This window comes from Sinocyclocheilus anshuiensis, unplaced genomic scaffold (assembly GCF_001515605.1).
Source record: "Sinocyclocheilus anshuiensis isolate Anshui unplaced genomic scaffold, SAMN03320099.WGS_v1.1 scaffold491, whole genome shotgun sequence".
Classification (NCBI taxonomy): Eukaryota; Metazoa; Chordata; class Actinopteri; order Cypriniformes; family Cyprinidae; genus Sinocyclocheilus; species Sinocyclocheilus anshuiensis.
In genome coordinates, this window is record NW_015551041.1 from 621,477 (window position 1) to 642,208 (window position 20,732).

The window sequence follows — 20,732 nt, forward strand, 5'->3', positions numbered from 1 at the left end:
CTATCTATCTATCTATCGTCTATCTATCTGTCTGTCTGTCTGTCTGTCTGTCTGTCATCTATCTGTCTGTCTGTCTATCTATCTATCTATCTATTTATCTATCTATCTATCTGCCATCCATCCGTCTAACTGTCTATCTGTCTATCCATCTATCTATCCATCTATCTATCTATCTATCTAGATTTTGCAGATAAATATGTTCTGGAGATTTGTTTGTAACTAACTCGCATATTAGTAAAATTTGCATACCATTTACATAAAAGGCATAAAAAAAAAAGATGCATATGGAAGCTCAGCCAAACTCTGGGAAAGAGTTTTATAGAGGGCTTTAGATGAGATTGTGCAGCTCTGGAGAGAAAAGAACGTCGGAATCTGTTCCCGTCTCATCATTATTCTCGACACCGACAACTCGCTCCCCTGGGTTAAGGAGGTGCAGAAAATCGAGGGACTTTATGTAGCGGTTCAAGGAGCAGTGCTCTCTAGTTCCACAGACTCGGAGGTCCAGGACGCGCCTCAGCTCGGGGACTTCACCTGTCAATGGGTTGATTTTAACTGCGACCCTGACAGCATAGTTTGGTGGTCTGAGCATGGGCGGCCCATCCGAGCAGCCTACGGCATCTCCAGACACTGGAGTGACTACAAGCTTCACCTGCCCACTGAAAGCGACGTCACCAGGCACTGGAGACTCTACTTCCCACGCCTGACTTACCCTGTGGTCCAGCTCGCTCACTGGTGCGGCGGGTTGAACCTCTTTTGGGTTTGCGGATACTGCGTTCGACTGCTCCACAGGATCAAACTCACGTGGTTCCCACCTGCGGTGCTGGATACAGGCCAAGGTTTCAAACTGGTTAAATCGTAGAACAGGACCTAGAGTGTGGCGATACTGTAAGCAGCTGGTCTGAGCTGTATCTGGACATGGTTATGTGACGATCACCTACAGCAGCTTTAGGTTGTATTGACCAGCACAGCGATTTATAAAATCTCAGGTGTAAAAACACTCCATGTGTGTGTTTGTGATTGAAAAAATAGCTAAAAATTGGCCAACGTACATACAGGAATGTCATTCATTACTCAGCAAGGGTGAATTTTGTGAAGACATTTCTGGGTCATAGATCAACTCCAAATCAAAAGATAGATGAACATAAGATATTTTATTTTGCATAAAGAAATAAAATCTATTTTTTGTTCAAAATATTATTTTAATGACAATTAAGTATAATTTCTTGTCAGAATCATAATGAAAAGATGTCATTATTGTAATATGAATTTTTTAAATTTTAAATATAATTATCTTATTATAATCCTTATTGGTAAAAAAAAAAACCCTGTCATTACTGCAGTGTGAATTATATATATATTTTTTTTACATTTTTATATTATATAAAATTATTCAACATACACAAAAACTGTTTTATTATAGTAAAAAAAATTCCTGATTACAATATGAAAAATGTAAATACCATAATGCAAAATGTTTTGTTGATTTCAATTTTTAAATAATTTTTTATATTAATTATATTATTGTTGTTATATTACACAACATATACAGGATTTTTTGTTTATTACAGTAAAAAATATCCCTGTGATGATTAAATAATGAAAAATGTGATTACCATAATGCAAAATATTTTTTGATTTAAAATTTATTTCAAATAATTTTTTATATTACATAAAACATATATGAAAATTATTGCAGTAAAAAATGAGAATCATCACATAAATGCACATTTCTATCCTTAATTGTCATGAAAACCTTTTTTAAATGAATGACCCTAAAATAACTTTTAATTTTTTATGCAAAATTATTTTTTCCTTTTGATATTATGGTAAATTATGGCCTGGAGATTTTTTTTTTACGAGATTCACATACAATATGTTACTGATGGGCCTAACAGCATTGCACCCACTAACCAATTCAGCTGTTACAGCTTTAACTTCTTGTATTGTTGTTAACTCCCACTGCCATTTTAATGCTTCTTTTTTCATGACTTTTGTAAACTCTCAGTTATAATGTATCAGCACTAAACCGTTGAATGCAGCATTTGTACCCAGATCCAGCAGCACAGCGTGAAACCCATTACCAGCTCAGCCATTTTGCAGTGCCTCTTCTTAACTGCACTAGACAAAGCACAGCCTTATATTTGGCATCTATACAAGGGACGTAGTGTCCATTTAACACTATAACCCACACATTCAGATCTGTCCAGTGGAGTAGTGTATTTATGTATTTTATTTGTTTATACAGAAAAGATTTTCTACTGCCCTTTATAAATTGATAAATTCATACTGTTTTGTATAGTTTGGTTGGTCTCGATTAGTTAAGTATATTTGACTAATATTGTGTGTTACTAGCACTTACAGCAGTTTGGGTTGAGTGTTTATACTAGGGGTTACAAGTGCCTTGGGTAAGCTTAGTCCTCACCTAAAGACACGAGGATTTACTCTTAGTGAAGTATGCAATATTTATTGATTGACTTGACATCAGACTTTGCGTTTTTTTTAAAGGAACCTGTGAATGGCTTCAACAAAGAATGAACGAGACGCTGGGATGATTTCAATGATTGTTTGCATGTTTGAAATCAGACATGAGAATGATTTCGATATTTTGATAATAAAAGAGTGGCTCTTTTACTGCAATATTGTGTATTGAATTGTTTTTATCACACCAGCAGACAAAAAAAAAACCCTACTAAATATTTCTAAATTTAGGTTACTATTAAATTTAGGCTATATTCCGTGAATTGCTTCATGTTTAAATAAGTGAAATAAGTTTCCGTTGGTGAAATTCAGTTCAATTCGATAGGGATTCATGCGATCGCATGGAAGCCTGTTTCCGACACGAAAAAGGTAAATGTGACATTTTATTTCATGATCAAGACTTCTTTCTCGCAATTCCGCATTTTTCCCCCGCAGAATTCTGAGTTTACATCTCACAATAGTTTTTTTGTTTTTGCTATGGAATAAAAAAAAAAAGGTAACTGCGACTTTTTATCTTACAATTACAAAGACTTTTTTCTTGAAGTTGCGAGTTTAATGTTGTATCTCACAATTCTAACATCTCAGAATGGTGAGCTTATATATCGAGTTATAAACAGCTTGGACTGAAAGTGACTTTTGTGCAGCTTCATACTTTGCTACACTATTGACGACAAGTCCAATTTTTTCCCCTAGAAATTTTAAGCGAAGATTTGCAAAATTGACCGAACATTATAAATGAATACATTTCTATTAAAATATATAACCATGTTGGCGTCAATAGTCTCGTGGAGAAAGGCGTGGACATATAGCGCTGTTGCGCTTCGGGCATCCCGAGTTCGAATCCTAGCTCGCAGACCTTTCTCAATCCTATCTCTCTCTCTCACCTCACTTCTTGTCTGAAATACTGTCCTATCCTAATAAATATATATATAACTAACTAACACCATTATATATAGCACCATATTTTGATTTGATATTCCCATTCTCTACCTTGTTTTTAAACTTCATCTGGCTATTCTTAATAATTTAGCGTTATTAGTGTAATGGACCTATAAATTGTACCGACTATTGATACTGTTCTGACAATATCTTTATTAAAGCAAATGTTAATATTTACAGTGCCAATACACTACTAAACTGCCCTGTCAGCCATGATCCAAAAATATCCCAACAAAAAGGTTATTTTCAGTCAAATCCTTTCAATTAGGGATTTCCATTGATCAACCCATGACAGGTAAATAAATAAAGTTTATTTGACTGCTTTTTCACAATGTGAGCACTGTCAATATACTGTAAACCCACATGAATAGAAAGGAATAGTCACATCATTAATCTCAACATATTCTGCAATAGACGCATAATTTGAGCATAATTCTCTGGGTGTCCCATATCTTCAGTTAGAGCCGCCTCTGTCTTTGAGCAGTTTATTAAGCACGCTGGTCTGTTTTATAACTTTGAGGTTTGAAATGTCTTCAGCAATAACGGGAACTTCAGAGCTGGGATTTGGACCCTCATGTTCGCTCTCGCTGTCTGACAGAGCTGTAAGAAGAGCGTTTTTTTTTTTTACAGTATAAGAGTCAGTGCTCATTCTAATGTCCAAAGCCTATATTATTTAAAACTATTGCTATGTCTAATGGCTCATTTAAATTTTACAGTCTTTACTGGGTCTAATATTTAACATAATAAAAAAATCTAAAAATAAAATAATACAAATAAATAATATAAAATAATTTTTAATTGTCCAGATGGAAACTCAAATGAATATTACAACAAAAAAAAAAGTGATGTGAAGATAACAGAATAATACGGAAGAGGATTAGGGCCAAGCAATAACAAAAAATAAAACCATCTCGAGATTAAAGTCGTTAAATTTTGAGAAAAAAGTCTAAATAAAATGTACGAATAAACTCATTAAATTACGTGAAAAAAGTTGTTAAATTTAGAGGAAAAAGTTGTTAAATTTAGAGGAAAAAGTTGTTAAATTTCGAGAAAAAAGTCGTTAAATTTCGAGAAAAAAAGTCTACAACTAATTAAATTACGTGGAAAAAAGTTGTTAAATTTCGAGAAAAAAGTCGTTACATTTTGAGAAAAAAGTTGCAATAAAATGTTGAGAAAAATGTTGAGATGAACTGCAGATGAAACAGCGCTGCCATTCTCAACAACACTGATGCGGAAAACAGGAGAAACGCGACAACAATCAGTTAAAAATACTTTTCAATCCACAAATTAATATTTACAATGGATTTACTGTAGTAACACTAAACCTACCCAATTAATACATTATTATTAAACACTCGTTTTAGGCAGTTGATTTCCACTTCTCCGATGTGATAGATGATGAGAAAAGGAAGAAAAGCGAGTTCGGCGAAAGATGGACTCGAACCCAGTCGACCGTATCATATGCTACATTTGTGTGGATTACTCTACGACCTCCGCCACTGCAAACACTGCTTGACGCTCTCCAAAGAGATGAAATGAACCTTCTCCGCAACTGAATTTGACTGTTGTCTTGAAATTTTACGCGTTTTTTTCTCAACATTTTATTTCAACTTTTTTCTCTAAATTGAATGTGCTTTTTCTCACAATTTAATGACTTTAATCTCAAGATGGTTTTATTTTTACTATTGCTTGGCCCTAATCCTCTTCCGTGGAATAAATAATAAAAAATTAATAATATTAAATAATTTGTAATTGTTCAGATGGAAACTTAATTGAATAATACTAAAAAGGTCATGTGAAAATAATACAATAATAAAAAAAAAAAAGTTCATTGTCCAGATGGAAACTCAATTGAATAAAAAAAAAAAAAAAAAAGGGGAGACAAAGAGGGGGTTGGAAACTCAATTGAAAAAAAAAAAAAAAAAAAAAGGGTGATCATGAAGGTGTCATACTTACTGTGGTTGGTCCCAGTGCGAGACCTCAGGCAGCTGCATCACGTGACCTGTGTTACCCAGGTGTTGCACTAGTTCCTCCTTGGTTTCAAACCTCTCCTGACAGCAGTAGCATCGGCACTGGTGAAGCTCACGGCGGATGTAATTCACTAGTTTCACTTGCTGGTAAAACTTCAGGCCTGGACAAATTACACACATGACATGAATGACCCTCTGTGTGGTCAAGGGTTCTTCTCATAAACATTTCTGCATTACTCACTTAAGTCTGTTTTTAATTTGTGCAGGTCAAATTCATGAGTTTCCTGGATGAAAACAAATCATGTTCTTAGTGATACTGATGCGAAAATGCATAGAAATGTGAAATACTTTTTCAGGCACTCAAATATTACAATTGTGTTCAGCAGCATCATATACCTCCATGTGTGTGTACATTTTCTCCATTGTTTCTGCTTGCTGCTCACAAAACAGACACACGGCACACACAGGATGAGCCTGCCAATCTGACCAATCACTGCAGAGAGTGCAGAATATCAGGAAGGTGAATAAAATGGAAAATGTGATCATCAGAGTAAAAATATAAAGGCCTTACTCATCTTCATCCTCAAAGAGCTCCCTGTCATCCTCAGACTGCACCTCCTCCCATGTCTTCCCCAACTCCTGCAACATTACAACAGCACAATGGGGGGATTTCATGATGAATATTTATGTGTTCAGATGAAACATGTACAAACCGACACATGATCATACCAGGTAATTGATGACATAGAAGCGATCGTAGTCGTGGTTTCTGGCGTTTATTCGTCGATGCTGCTTTTTCCTCATGTGATCTTTCAAAGTGGTTTTGTCCCTGAATGTTTTCTCACAGTACAGACACTGCATGCTATATAATAATAATAATAATAATATGTTTTAGTCATTGAAAACAAACAAACTTGCTTGAAAAATACTAAGAATGAATGATCGAACGAATGAAGGAATAAAAGGACATTTTCAGTGAGTAGATTTAATAATCGGTAGAAAAACTTTAAAAAAAAAACTATAAATATATACATATTTAAATAACTTTCATTATGCCTTTATTTTTGCATCTTCTATTTATTTGTCACTGACCCAAACACTAACCCTACTTGGTTATTTGGGATTAATGCAATGACTGCAAGCACCAAGAGGGGGCATTCAAATCTTCTCCATTTCCATTTGACATTTTTTCGATTTGTAATAGTGGTTTGACCATTAATAATATATAGTGTATAAGTGTGTAAGATTACATGCAGTGTTGTAGCAAAATCTCAAACACTCACTTCTCCAGTTTCCACTCCAGAGTGTCGAGGAACTTGTTGCAGTAGACGATGTTGTCAGGCAGACCGATGCTAAAAGAGTGTTCTTTAGCCATGTGATTCAGCAGTGAAGACCTCAGTGCACAAATACATCAAGTTACACAAGTGTGCAGTGCTGTTTGCTACAAATAATAAAATAATAAAGCAAAAATAGTGGTTTATATCTCGATAAGTGTCAGAGTGGAGGGCCGAAGATGGGTGGCTTGGGACGTCACTATACAATGAAAACTGTTTTAATGAATATTTACTCTGACACTACAAGGCAATCTGCCTAGGCCTTCAGTCAAATGAGCTAATTAATATTCATGAGTAAAGTCTCCACCTTGGTATGATTTAGACTTTTGATTTTAAAATCAGTACCCTTAACAAACTTGTTGAACGGCCTTGCAGATACTCTGTCAAATTTATCATAAGATAGTAAATAATATGAAATGTATTGTTTAATATTATAAATTATTTATAATTTTGTTTATAATTTTTATAATGTAAAAATATATTATTTTTTTATTAAATACTAAATAGAACACTATATATAATATTAAATACTATATAATACATGTTATATAATTTATAAAACATTTGATATATTAATAATATATAAATAATTACTATTATAAATATTCTTAATAAATAATTCTTAATAAATAAAAAAAATAGTTTGTAGAGATGTCAAAACTCAAATATCAACAATTTCACATCAAGACATGATTTGAAGTTAAATATACTGATTCTAGAATAAGAAATCCATCAGAAATGAGTTTTTTATTGCAAACGACAGTTGTGGGTCACCTGTTTCCAGTAAACTCCTCACTGCAGAACATACATGCGCGATGAAACATTGTATCGTCCCGCTCTTTCTGCTGCTGATCCAGAACTTCCTCCTATGAAAGTATATCAAACTTCATTACAGACTTTGTAGCACTGTAAGACATTACTATGGTGCACATTATAAATATGGTTACATAATTGTTGAGTCTATAAACAGTATTTATAATTGCTATGAATCTCAGTGTGGTGTGTTTGTATCATTCTGCGTTTCTGAAAACCCGCTGTTCGATTGCCATAATCATCGATAATTATCCCAGACGCAATCTGCGAATGATTTGTGTTTAATAAACAGTGCTAATCCTCTCAGCTCGAGTTTCATCGACGTGCAGCGTCACCGAATGATTGAGAAAGGTCACAGCTGCACTGTTAAACAGCTGGTCGCCACACTGCAGAGCCCACTGCAGAGGTGCTGAGAAGCTGGTTGCCTAGCAACCACAATAGCAGATTTTTGCCTGAGATGAAATGTGTGTGAGATGATTATGTTGACTCATAATATCTCTGCAAAAACAGTCTTGGTGAGGGGTGGGGTTTGGCTTCTCATTGAACACTGTGTTAATTGTTTCCTCAGTATTTTTAGGCACGTAATGATTGTGGAATTTCTGGCAACCCAAAATCTGGCAACCCAATATATATATTTTTTTACAGTTACACAGCAACAGTATTTCAGCTGTATTATTTTTGTTACGCACTTACAGACAACAAAAAATGCTTCATAGTTAAGTATTCAAAGTGATATACATATTCAAAACAAAAAAGTTTGCTTCAATAATCTTTTAACTCTCAATAACATTTTCGATCTATAAAATGATATTTTCTATCTGACATAATAGGATTTATGGGTAAAAAAAAAAGATTAATAATGAAATAATTATTAACCAAAATATCTCTTCAAAACCATTTTCATTACATATGAAAATACATACTACTGTCATTCCATTAATATTTTTTAATAACATTTTCACAATCCAATATTTTTTAGTTCAGGACACAAAAAGCCCTTGTTTTACAATAACAATAATAAAGCAAAAAAATAAAGCAAAAATATTCCTTTTTTAATATACAATTTTAGTTAAAAATTAAAAAGATACAAAGTCTTCTCTTATGACGGTGTTACTCATATTCCAGGTTTTCTGCATATTAATTTGATTGTCGTTTGTGCTACTGTTGGATCAGTTGTGAATACTCATAACCTAATGTCACACAGCAGCAGCACTCCTAACCCGACAGTCGCAGGTCCTTGTCTTTTTATAGACACTCACCAGTCGTCTCTGTTGTAGCTGCTCCCTAAGGATCCTGTCCTCTGGCAGAGCATCACACAATAGGAAGTAGTGCTCTTGTTGTTCTAAAATGACACAAAGCAGCTTTTTGGTAATATGAGTCTAAAAAGGACACCATGTGAAAAGGCCTTCATAGATTTAGACTTCACTTTTAAGTCAGAGAAGTTAAAGGGCTATTCCCCACACCAGTATTATTTTAGTATTATTTATATGCTATTATAGTATTTGAATTAGGTTTTACTTATTATTATTAGTTTATTAGTATAAAATTGTTACATATTTCAATTTAGCAAATTCTAATTATTTGTATATCTGTTTTACTTTTAGTATTGCAAGTAGCAATTGTATATCAGTTAGAAAGGCAGTTTCAGTTTTTTTTTTCCATATTTTCTGATCTTTTAAATTTAGCTTCATTTCAATAAACAAATATTATATTTTATAGCTTCAGTTAACAATAACCTTGATTTGTGACCTAGAATCCATAAACAATTATGGTAAACTAATGGCAGATCATCACCAATCGTCATTTTATATGTTCCTGTGGGTCAGTGGTAGAGCATTGCGTTAGCAGCGCAAAAGGTCGTGGGTTCGATTTCCAGGGAACACATACTGGTAAAAAATGTATAGCCTGAATGCACTGTAAGTTGCTTTGGATAAAAGCGTCTGCTAAATGCATAAATTATAAAAATGTAATTAAATTATATGAGGTTTCCACTTTTGGAACCTTGTTACTAAAATATGTCATGTCCACATACAGCTAAAAAACATGTGATTTTGTAACATAAAAAACATAAAAAATGAATTAATAAAATCTCAAAACAAAAAAAAAGGCAGATTAAGGTTTGTAAGTCGCAGAGTTGCATTTTTTTTGTTCTAAATTAAACTACATGTTTGGAAAAGTGGAAATGTGGGAAAAAGTGGAAATGTACAAAATGTGGGACAGTAAAAATGTAATATGTTTAATGTTAAATATTATTAAATTTTTTTTATATTTAAATCTACAGTATGTTAAATCTAATGTTTTGTTCATTAAAATGAGGTTATAATTAAACATAGTATAATAATTAAACATAATTCTGTGATTTTTACATTATGTTGACTACAGTGGGATAGAATAAAATCACAATTTTAAGGGATGGATAAAAATGTTATATGTTTTATGTTAGATGAACATATTCAGTTTACAACAAAAAATTTGCTTTTAAATATTTTCAAAATAGTTTTAGCATTAGTATTGAAAATTCCATGGCTATTAACTAACTATATAAAATGTACATACATGTAAATACAAGCTCAAATGTGTCTTACCTACAGGACCTTCAGAGTTGGTCTTGATAACACTGCAGAAGTCTGTGATGGGCTGTTCTGTAAAGCGTTTCTTCCAGTACAACATGTACCTGCAACAAAACAATTATCATTTTTTCATTATTTTGTGTTATTTGTATTGTGCTTGATGAATATCTCTTTAAAGAAATGCTGACACACGTAGGTTACAAATCTTGTGAATTCTCACCGTGGAAAGTCAGCGATGAGTTTGACATCAGCGATAACCAGTTTGTGATCCAACACCATGTGCTTGAGAAGCTGCTCTTTTACGGAAGTGGGAAAAGAGTCTGAGCAGAGAGCACAGGTCACCGGATGGCCATCGCTGGAGGAGGTGAGAGAAGCGATACCACACAGGTGCTCGGGGAAACAAAGCGGCTCAAGAATACAATCCTGCTTAGCTAACAATGAGAGAAGACACAATATTTACACATTTAATAAAATATGATGCTCAAATATCTTTGTGTTTTATATGACTGAAGACATTAAATCCATTCTGGGTCATTAATTCAGTCTGAAGTACTCCAGCTAGTGAGAAACCCTTGTCTCATAAATCCCACGACCTTTCAAGATGTCCAACATTCACACAAACAAGCAGCTGATTCACATAAAATGACGGTGTGACTCATGTAAGTTAAACAGAATGTTATCCTCTAAAAACCTGATACATTTGTGCTCCTAAGTGCACTTTATGAGTTGTTTTGCCCTTTTCGAAATGAGCTTTTGCAGTGACAGATTAAAGGGTCGCTGATCATCTATTAGAAGATCCATATCAACAAACTTTACACGTTAACCACCCACTCCCTGCTGAGAAAAACAGCTTAAACTATGGTCTGCTGGTTTCAGCTGGCCTTGTTTGGCTGGTCTGTTGCTGGTTTTAAAGCGTTTTTGGCTTCTTTCCAACTGGAAGACCAGGTAGACCAGCTGGAAACCATCTTTGCAGGGCTGGGAGACAAGTTCAAACCAGTTTGACCATTAGAGTCCAGAAAAGCGGATGACAAACTTAACACGTTTTTAAGCATACTCAGAAAAATAAACATATAACTTGCTAGATATTTAAAAATTAGATATAAACGCAAATAAAGCAATATAATATAAAATCTCTGCCAATATTAATAATTCCGTTAACCAACCTGCCAAACTTGTGCTGTGTGTCTGAGCGGCCATGTTTTTTTCCCCCTCAAATCACGTGACCTGGTGAACGACGCACTGACCAATCAGAGTTAAACCGCCGCTGTGTATGCGGTTATTGGGTGTTGTAGTTCTCTATCCAATCTTTCCGATTCATTTCCTACATCTCCCATGAGGCAATGGTGTTTTTCTTCAGGGCTGAGAAGTGTGGTGTATGTGGGATGCTGCTGTGGCTCTGCCCTCAGAACAATACAGTGCAACCTCTGTGTAACAACAATATGGATAGTATCCGCCGTAATTGCCCTGTTTTATAGCACACTTTCTTTTGCTTGAAGCGGAAAAAATGTGGATACCGACTGAACATGAAAAATATGGCGTTGGTAAGTAATATATTTACATTATATTGCCGCATCGTTAATAAAACGCAAGTTAGATCGCTGCAGGTGCGATAATGAGCCGTGAAGTCTAGTCTGATGGCAGATGAAATGTCACATCATTTTCAGCTGATTTAAAACCTTGAAGCCAAGTGACAGAATAATGCATATCGAGTGTGCTTTATTATTTTTTAAATAATTATTTATTTTGTTTTCCTTTATTAATTTGAATGGTCATCTTGAATAGTCCTTATATGCAGCAATAAGAAGAAATAGCAGCAGTAAAGGCTGATCTTTTGTTTTCCTTTATATAGACGCTCTAATTCATTTACTGAGCAAATTATTTTACGTCTAAAACCGAAGCAATACTGTTTTATTTGAGAAATAGCATATTCATTATCTATTCTATCTATTATTACATCAACAGCAAACAATAACGTATTCGACTTACGTTCTATTTGTATTTATTTATTCAGTTATGTAAATGTTTGTTTACATATTAATAAATGTTTACATATCATCTATCTATCTATCTATCTATCTATCTATCTATCCATCTTTGATCTGTCTTTTTCTCTCTGTTTTTTCACACACACACACACACACACACACACACACACACACACACACACAGACAGACAGAGACCCTTTATGTACATATTGATAACTGATTAATTATCCACTAAATTAAAATAGTGCTTCTATTAAGTGCCATCAAATTTTCAGGGCAAGTTGAGCCAAATGATAACCTCAGTGATATTATTTTGATTTGTTATTTTTTTGTAAGTTTGTTGTGACAGCAGCTGACAGTTTGAAGGATGATTTTTGGCAGATGAGCAGTCTGAAATCTGCTCATCTCTCATTGGCCGACGGGTAGAGATGGACATAAAGTCAGTTGAGCAGTTTGAGGAGTGCAGCAGTACAGTGGAGTTCACATGGGCTTCAGGTCTCCTGTAATCTTGTTCACTACAGCTTTACTCAGATAAACAGGATGACATTTGTTAATTTCTTCACTTAGAAGGAGAGAAGGTCAGAGCAAAGAAGAAAGGTAGTTTGAGGGGGCAGGGAAGGTGGGACAAAAAACAAAGCCTCTGTTTTTCTGTTCTTAAACTGCAGAATGATATTATGGAAAATAGCAAAACGATTTTCTTTTTTTTTTCATGATAGCCACAAACCACATCTGGAGCATATTGCAGTGGAATATGGCAAAATGGCTGAATATTACATTTCTGCTCTTTGGAAAGTGTACACAGCTACCGAAAGCTTTATCAGTCATGAAATATGGATGGAGTCCAGCCGGGATGGCACACACACACACACATAAATGCATGCATACACATTTACACACAGACGTGCACTGTAATCTTGGCCTCTCAGCCCTTTTGGTGGCAAATTCAGCTTAATGAACCATCTGCTATTTACAGTAAATGTATCATTAAATGCAATGGCATTTCAAACAAGAATGTGTCTGTTGATCATCTTCCCACACCTGGCTTTTCCTCTTAAACCAAAGCTGATGGAAGGAAATAGGGCTATTAATGGGACTAAGAGAAGATCGCTAAAAATGAACATTTTGTCATTATTTACTCACCTGCATGACTTGTTTTTTTTTCTGTTGTGGGATTCAAAGGGAGAATATTTTAAGGTCTTTCTTTATCCCTGCAATTAGAGTAAATGGGGAATGGCTTGTTTAAGCTTAAAAAAGGGCCCAAAAGTGCCATAAAAGTATTATGAATGTAGTCCATATGATTTGTGTGCAGTATTCCAAGTCTTCTGAATTAAAGAAATAGTTCACTCAAAAATTTAAATTTGCTGAACATTTACTCGCCCTTAGGCCATGCAAGATACAGTAGATGAGTTTGTTTGTCACTTGCTCACCAATGGATCCTCTGCAGTGAATGGGTGCCGTCAGATTGAGAGCCCAAACAGCTGATAAAAACATCACAATAATCCACAAGTGATCCACACGACTCCAGTCCATCAATTAATATCTTGTGAAGTGAAAAGCTGTATGTTTGTAAGAAACAAATCCATCGTAAGATGTTTTAACTTCAAACCGTCACTTCCAGCTAAAATATGAGTCCTCTATCCATAACTCCATTTCTCCAGTGAAAAAGTCATGAATCAGGAGAGGAATATGCACAGATGAAGCACTGATTCTAAATAAAAACAGTTCAAAACAGTTCTACACAGATCTGTCAGTAGATTTTGATGTGAGAGGACAACAGGAGATGGACTTTTTCACTGGAGGAAGCGTTATAGATTAGAGGTATCTTGGTTAAAACGCCTTAATGATGAATTTGTTTATTACAAACACACAGCTTTACACTTGACAAGACGTTAATTGATGGACTGGAGTCGTGTGGATCACTTGTGGATTATTGTGATGTTTTTATCAGCTGTTTGAACTCTCATTCTGACGGCACCCATTCACTGCAGAGGATCCATTGGTGAGTCATCTGTAGATTTCTCCACATCCGTTCCTATTATTCAAGCAGTGTTGCGTGAGAAATAAATGTCAATTTAAAGCAATAGTTCACCCCAAAATATAAATTCTTTCATCATTTAGTCACCCTCCTGTCATTCCAAACCTGTGTGACTTTCTTTTAAACATCTTCTTCTTAAAAACATTTGAACAAAAACAAGAAGTTTTGAAAGTCAATGAAGTCCAGTGTTGTTTTGGACACCAGTGACTTTCATTGTACTATATAGATGAAAACAGTTCAAACATTCTTCCAAATTACATAAGAATTTTTATTTTTCGGTGAATGTTCCTTTGAAATCACGCCATTCTGAATGTCATCTCTGCTTCCCTACTGAATTTGGACGTTGATCGGCTCGTGATGGAAACCACCATGTGGAATCTGCAGGGAACAGCTGGGAACAGACAGTTTGACAAGTCCATATTGGTTTATAATTACGCCATTATGTTCTGAACATTTAAGAAGTAAAGTGAAAGCTAATGTCTCCAGCACATAATACTTTTCTTGTTACTTCTTGTTCCAGACTCCCACATTCACATCAGTACCATGTCACATCTCTTCCGATTGGTGAAGTAATTAGTGTAATTGAAAAATCCACCGCTTCACTTACCACCAACCCAAAAAATGATCTCGGTCAAACTATTTAGCGATGTAGTCGGGGATCAGTGCATCCTGTTCCTGTGCTTCTCAGCTCGGATTTATGATGCCAGCGCTTTCGTCATACAAATGGGGCTCTTGCTTTTGTCACATGCTGACTGGGCTTCTACTGTGCCCTGGTCAACAGGCACGCTGCCACTCCGAGAAAGAGATAAGATTGACAGATAAAGCTAGAAGAGGCCTAGTCAGCTGCTAGATCTGTGAGGCATTGGTGGGAATTAAATGAGACTTCTAGTGCACACATAAGCTCTGTTCCCAAACCTAGCGAGCATTTTAAGGCATCATGGGATGCAAAAGCTGTTTCAAAAGGTTGGCAGCAACATTATGCAGCCATCTAGGATACCTAATTTTGGCCGAATCCTATGGCAGTGCTGCATGTGTCCTTAACAGACAGGGCCATCCCAGAATTCATTGCAGCAGACTAAGTAAAAAAATCTTCCAAGAGTCGACAGAAATGTCTAAGCAAACCATTTGCATTCAATACCAAAAATGATCACTAAAATGAACAATCTCATTCCATGTTTGTGTGCAGGGTATTTATTGCGTTATATATACCAACCCCCCTCACCCAATTTCATTTTTCAACTCAATCATGCAATCAACTCTCAACAAAAGTACGGACTTCGTGGACTTAGTTAAGAGTTCATAAAAAAAAATCATTGTTGCAATCGGTTGCGGGACGGTCAATTTTTGAAGTTGCTATTTTAATGAATATTTGTATACTATATATTTTTTACGCTTATTACAGTAACACATTCTTATAGCAACACGTTAACGTCAAACTCTTTTGGAATCAGCTGTAAAATTGAGTCTTGTATATGCTTACTGTGAGTGAAAAAGATTATTGAACAACAAAAAATGTAGGAAGGGAGTCAAGACTTATACGCCATACATCCATACGCTTAACATAATGTGTGCTGTTACTGTTACAGTATTTAAGTCTAATTTTACAATGTGAGTATTTCACTCAGTATTCATGTGACAAGACAGACAGTATTCAAGTTGCTACCTATGTAGAGCATTTCAAATCAGTCACTTAAGACTTAAGTTTCAGTCCAGTTAGGATGCTGTCTATGTAGGAAGTAGATGGCAAGACAGCTCACTAGGTTTTGGAACACAGCTATACTTAGTATACGCTGACATATACTTAAAGATTTGTGAAAGCTTAAAGGTTTATTGCCCATGGCGAGCTTTCACTGTTCAAATAGCTGCATGTCGCAACAAGGTGTAAAAGTGTCAGTTGTGAGCTCTTTGAAACCGGTGATGTAGGAGCGTATTTTTAAAAATATCCTGTCACTGCAAAGACTCAGTTTAGAGAGAGCAGGATATAGATTTGAATAATTCATGCTTATAACAATCTCAGCAGCTCTTTTTGCATAATTCATTGTCATGTGTGCAGAACTCATTTCTGCATGTTACCACTTCAATAACATACTACGCTCTACGTTCACTGTCACTGCCAAAACAATCATTAGGGTTTTATTCTTTGGTACAATCAGCTCATCCAGCATCCTGTTGCTAGTATCCACTCATATTTTACTCACTCCCATAATTCCTTTCACCCTCCAGAAGAAAGCAAAAAGAAGCCAATATTGGATTCATTTTTCTATGGCCTTGCCAGGAACAGGAATATCTATGGATTTCAGGCTTTGAGCTTTTGATTCTTCAGAGCTTTCTTCTAATTTATCTCATGGGTTTAAAGCGATAGTTCACCCAAAAATGACAATTCTGTAATTATTTACTCATGCTCATGTTGTTCGAAACCCATGCTGTTTTTTTCTGTGGTACACAAAAGTGGATTTGATTGTAGCAAATACAGCTCATTCCAAACAACGACTGGTCATAGTACCACATCTGAAATAAAAAGGCACAAAAAGTGGTCCAACAAATTCATATTGTAAAGTATAAAAAATGGTTATTCATTTTGAGATTTCCCAAAGATTATATTTAACTGTTATTAAGGTATTAGTGTTTTGAAAATATTAACTTTAAAGTTAGCATGAAATGAAAGTTTACCCTATATAATTTGTAAATGCATGTTATAGTGTGCACATTGCAAATGATTAATTTATGGATATGTTTCATGTATAAAAAAAAAAAAACTAGTTTGCTCAAAAATGAAAATGCGCTAAAAAAATGTACTCAACCTCAGGCCATCCAAGATATAGATGAGGTTGTTTCTTCATCGGAACAGATTTGGAAAAATTTAGCATTATATCACTTGCTCACCAATGGATCCTCTGCAGTTAATGGGTGCCGTCAGAATGAGAGTCCAAACAGCTGATAAAAACATCACAATAATCCACAAGTAATCCACACCACTCCAGTCCATCAATTAACATCTTGTAAATCGAAAAGCTGTGTGTTTGTAGGAAACAACAAATCCATCATTAAGGTGTTTTAACTTCAAACATCTTAATGGATCCTCTTTCCATAATGTTGCTTTGCTCCAGTGTAAAAGTCATCTGGTCTGAATCAGGAGAGAAATATGCACAGATTCAGCACCATTTACAAGCCAAAACAGTTCTAAGCAAATATGCTGGTAGATTTTGATGTGAGAGGACAACAGGGATGGACTTTTTCACTAGAGGAAGTGTAATGGATAATGGACATGTATTTTGGCCAGAAGCAAAGGTTTAAAGTTAAAATGCCTAAACGAGAGATTTGTTTCTTATGAACATGCAACTTTTCTCTTCACAAGATGTTGATTGATGAACTGGAGTTGCATGGATTACTTGTGGAGTAATGGATTGGTACTAAAACCAATGGACTGGTATCCATTACTGTTGACACCAATATATTTAAAAAAATATTGTAAATTGGCCAGTTACTAATAAAAGCATGGAAACTGCTCTTTGTTTACAGTAGTTGAGTAAAGTTTTTTTAGTCCTCACCTCAACAACAATTATTTGCAGTTGTAGACTTCATATAACAGGGCTCCAGACTGCGACTAAAACGGTCGCATTTGTGACCAAAAATATTAATTTGCGAGTGAAGTTTTTGCTGAGGTCGCCACTGGTGACTATATATATTTACGTTATGACTTAAAAATTTGCATGTAATGCCTTATTTCCTGATTGTTTTGCGATTGCATCATTTGCTGTGTTCACGTATTAAACTGAGACGATGCGCATCAAAGTTTTAGTGGAAAAAAGAGTTTCAAACAGTCCTCATCTCTGCTGAACACCTGCTAAACAGCTCATTTGTGCAGCGCGAGAGATCGAAATGACGGAAATGTGCAAGTAAAAGTGCACAAAAGCAGAGTCTATTTCATGCACAACTTGAACAAACTACAACAGGTAAAGCTGTTAGCTGTGTGGATACTGGCACATATATAGTTAACAATTCTCATTTATAGTCATTACTAATATGGCTTCTTATCAAGATCTTAGTCTATATGCTGTGTTCTGTTAATGCGTGAACTTCATATTATTTGAAGCACACTTGCCGTCCATTAATCGCAAAAAAAGCTTTAAAATGATGCCAAATTCATAACGAAATTCAAACAATAAATACGTTGTTTTGGCGCTCTTTAATGCAGCAGGCGCGTTCGCTTTAGCTCCTCAGTTCAAGCATCAAGTGAACCCATTATTATATTTTTCTCTTTACTACTATAGTATATAATGAACATGAATTAACATCAAAACGTAGCCTATTTTATAAGAAAGCCTTCACTACAACTTACTGAAATGTCTCATGTAAAAGCTCATTCAGTGTTAAACTGCGAAAAAAGTGTAAAGCTTGTAAACATTGCAGCTTAATACATTTACCTCAGAATAACCATTCGGTGTCCATAATCTCATCAGTCAGCTAGAAAAATAACTATAAAGAGGAGCATTTTGCTATATTTATGCGCTATTGGATGTTAAAATTTTTATTTAACCTGTTGTCTACATGATTCAACTCTTCCTATAAAATTGCATTTTACTAATGAAGAAAAACAGACTGAATGTGTGAAAGACATATGACAACACTTACAGGATGCATTGAGGAGGAGCCCAAACTAGTGGCCAAGTGATGCTTGTTATGGTCCATGATATTTGTACAGATTCTGTCACATGAACAATTCTTTGTGACTATATATTTCAAGCTGGAAAAGAAGTTTAGTACCCACTTTAAGTGAACCTTAGTTCCCAGGTCATCTACAAGATTGATTAAAATGCTGATAAATTCAAGAAAAGATGAGACATAAACACATGACAGTATGATTTGAAATGTTAAAAAATAATAATAAAATAAATAAAACACGTTTTATTCTGTGGCACTTAAAAAAATAATTTGGTGCCTAAATTTTTTTCTTATAGGAGCCAGTGGGCTAGGGCTAGGGCTGTGCGATATGGACAAAAAAAACCTATCGATCAATTTTATTGCGAATTTTTCTTTGATCAATTTTGCGATTTCGATTTTAATCACGATTTTGACACACACAGACATGCTTTACAGTCATAAATGCATTAATTGTGAATTTGAAACATATTTCCAAAAGAAAACCAGTTAGAGCTTTAACAAAAAGCTGTAACATGTCTCTAGAACAGACATAAGGCAAAATAATCACCAAGTAAAGGTGTAACAAAATGTCTCTAGAATAGACATATGGCAGAAAAAAATAAAATAAAAATACCGTGTCCAGGGATTTTTTTTTGCCATGCATTGGTCATAGTGCTCTTTGTGGCGTTGCCTCAATTGTTGAACTAGATTTGTTGCGCCAAGTTCACACGTACTCCGTCTGCAGTGCGTATACAGTATGTTTCTCGTGCTCCATTTAGGCGCGCTGCATTCTGATTGGTTCGGATAGCATACTGCGGGAGGTCGGGGGTGCGGAAAATCGTGCTATAAATCGATTTAGAAATCGTGCAAGCTCAAATCGCGATTTTATGACGATTTCGATTAATCGCACAGCCCTACTCCTTACTCTATTTTTTTGTTTGGAGTCCTGTATAACATGCCATTTTTGAAATCTCCAAAGATAAGAACTGACCGTATGCGCTGGAGCCTGTCTGTCAGGTAGTTTACAGTGTGATTTGAACAGTTGTGCTCATCGGTTGCTGTCAGAACGCATGTAGAGCATGGCTGTCTGTGTGGGAAGGGTTTGAAAAGGGCACTCGCATGCCAAACTGCTGCCTTTGTGCTTGTTACCATCTGTCAGAGCTCATCGGCTGTTTTTCATAGCAACCATGTTGATATTCAGGTGAATTTACTCTCAACTACAGGTTGGAGAAGTTGCATATGGTTTGTTTTTCTCAGAGAAACCTGTGAGGCCGTACTTGACATGGAGAATGAGACCTCAGAGTTATGTCAGATTTATTTTTGACATGCTGTTGGACAGACCCAGTTGACAGGCTGGAAATATGGTGCATTCAAGCCCTCCTGGGAAGTTATAGCATCAGATGAGTTCAAGTAACTTTGGTTGGAGCAAAATGGCAATGTATGTTTTCTATGAAATAATTCGGCAAGATTTTTAAACTCTACTTCTACAAAAGGATGACTAAAGAATCCACATCAGTTGCATTTTTGCTTTTTTATGCTTTTATTTTATTTATGAAGGTACTGTAAATTGAATTGTTATATATTCTATTGTAATTGTACAGTACTAACGTATTTTGAATATATAACAAGCTAGTTTTATTGCAAATGAAAAAAAGTTATTAATTTCAACAAATTTACTAGGGTATCGGTATCGGGCCCGATACTGGTCTCCTGTACTCGTACTCGTACTCGTTAAAATGCCCCGATACCATATAAAATTTATTTTCAACCTTAGGCATACACGTCTTTCTAGCGAAAGTGAATCTAGCAGCCTGTGTGAAATGCGCTAGGCTGTACTACTGTCCTCTCATTCTGCATCAGTACAAATACATGAACGCGTGTTTTGCTTGCTTGATTGTTTCTGCATTATATGAGTGGTTTTGGAATATAAATCGCAGCACGTTTCAGATGAAAAAACGCGACTTCT

At 35.3% G+C, this 20,732-nt stretch overlaps 3 protein-coding genes across 3 annotated transcripts in view; 2 read left to right on the forward strand and 1 right to left on the reverse strand.

Moving 5' to 3' along the window:
* LOC107661457 (transmembrane protein 168-like) overlaps positions 1–1,126 on the forward strand; it is a 5,759-nt gene extending 4,633 nt beyond the window's left edge. The window contains 1 exon segment of the mRNA XM_016451046.1: positions 325–1,126. Within this exon segment, the coding sequence (XP_016306532.1) occupies positions 325–859 (535 nt within the window). The 3' untranslated portion in view covers positions 860–1,126.
* A 2,587-nt stretch (positions 1,127–3,713) lies between these two features.
* LOC107661458 (zinc finger protein 277-like) lies at positions 3,714–11,334 on the reverse strand. Its single transcript, XM_016451048.1, has 12 exons — positions 11,268–11,334; positions 10,325–10,535; positions 10,120–10,208; positions 8,794–8,876; positions 7,496–7,587; positions 6,671–6,781; positions 6,117–6,249; positions 5,959–6,026; positions 5,784–5,880; positions 5,629–5,671; positions 5,372–5,548; positions 3,714–4,056 (listed from the first exon to the last, which is right to left on the reverse strand). The coding sequence occupies exons 1-12, from the start codon at positions 11,299–11,301 to the stop codon at positions 3,872–3,874; spliced, it is 1,323 nt and encodes a 440-aa protein (XP_016306534.1). The 5' UTR covers positions 11,302–11,334; the 3' UTR covers positions 3,714–3,871.
* Positions 11,335–11,476: 142 nt separating this feature from the next.
* The window catches only part of LOC107661459 (dedicator of cytokinesis protein 4-like), an 82,244-nt gene continuing 72,988 nt past the window's right edge, over positions 11,477–20,732 (forward strand). Inside the window, exon 1 of the mRNA XM_016451049.1 lies at positions 11,477–11,645. Within this exon, the coding sequence (XP_016306535.1) occupies positions 11,609–11,645 (37 nt within the window). The 5' untranslated portion in view covers positions 11,477–11,608. The remainder of the gene's footprint in view (positions 11,646–20,732) is intronic.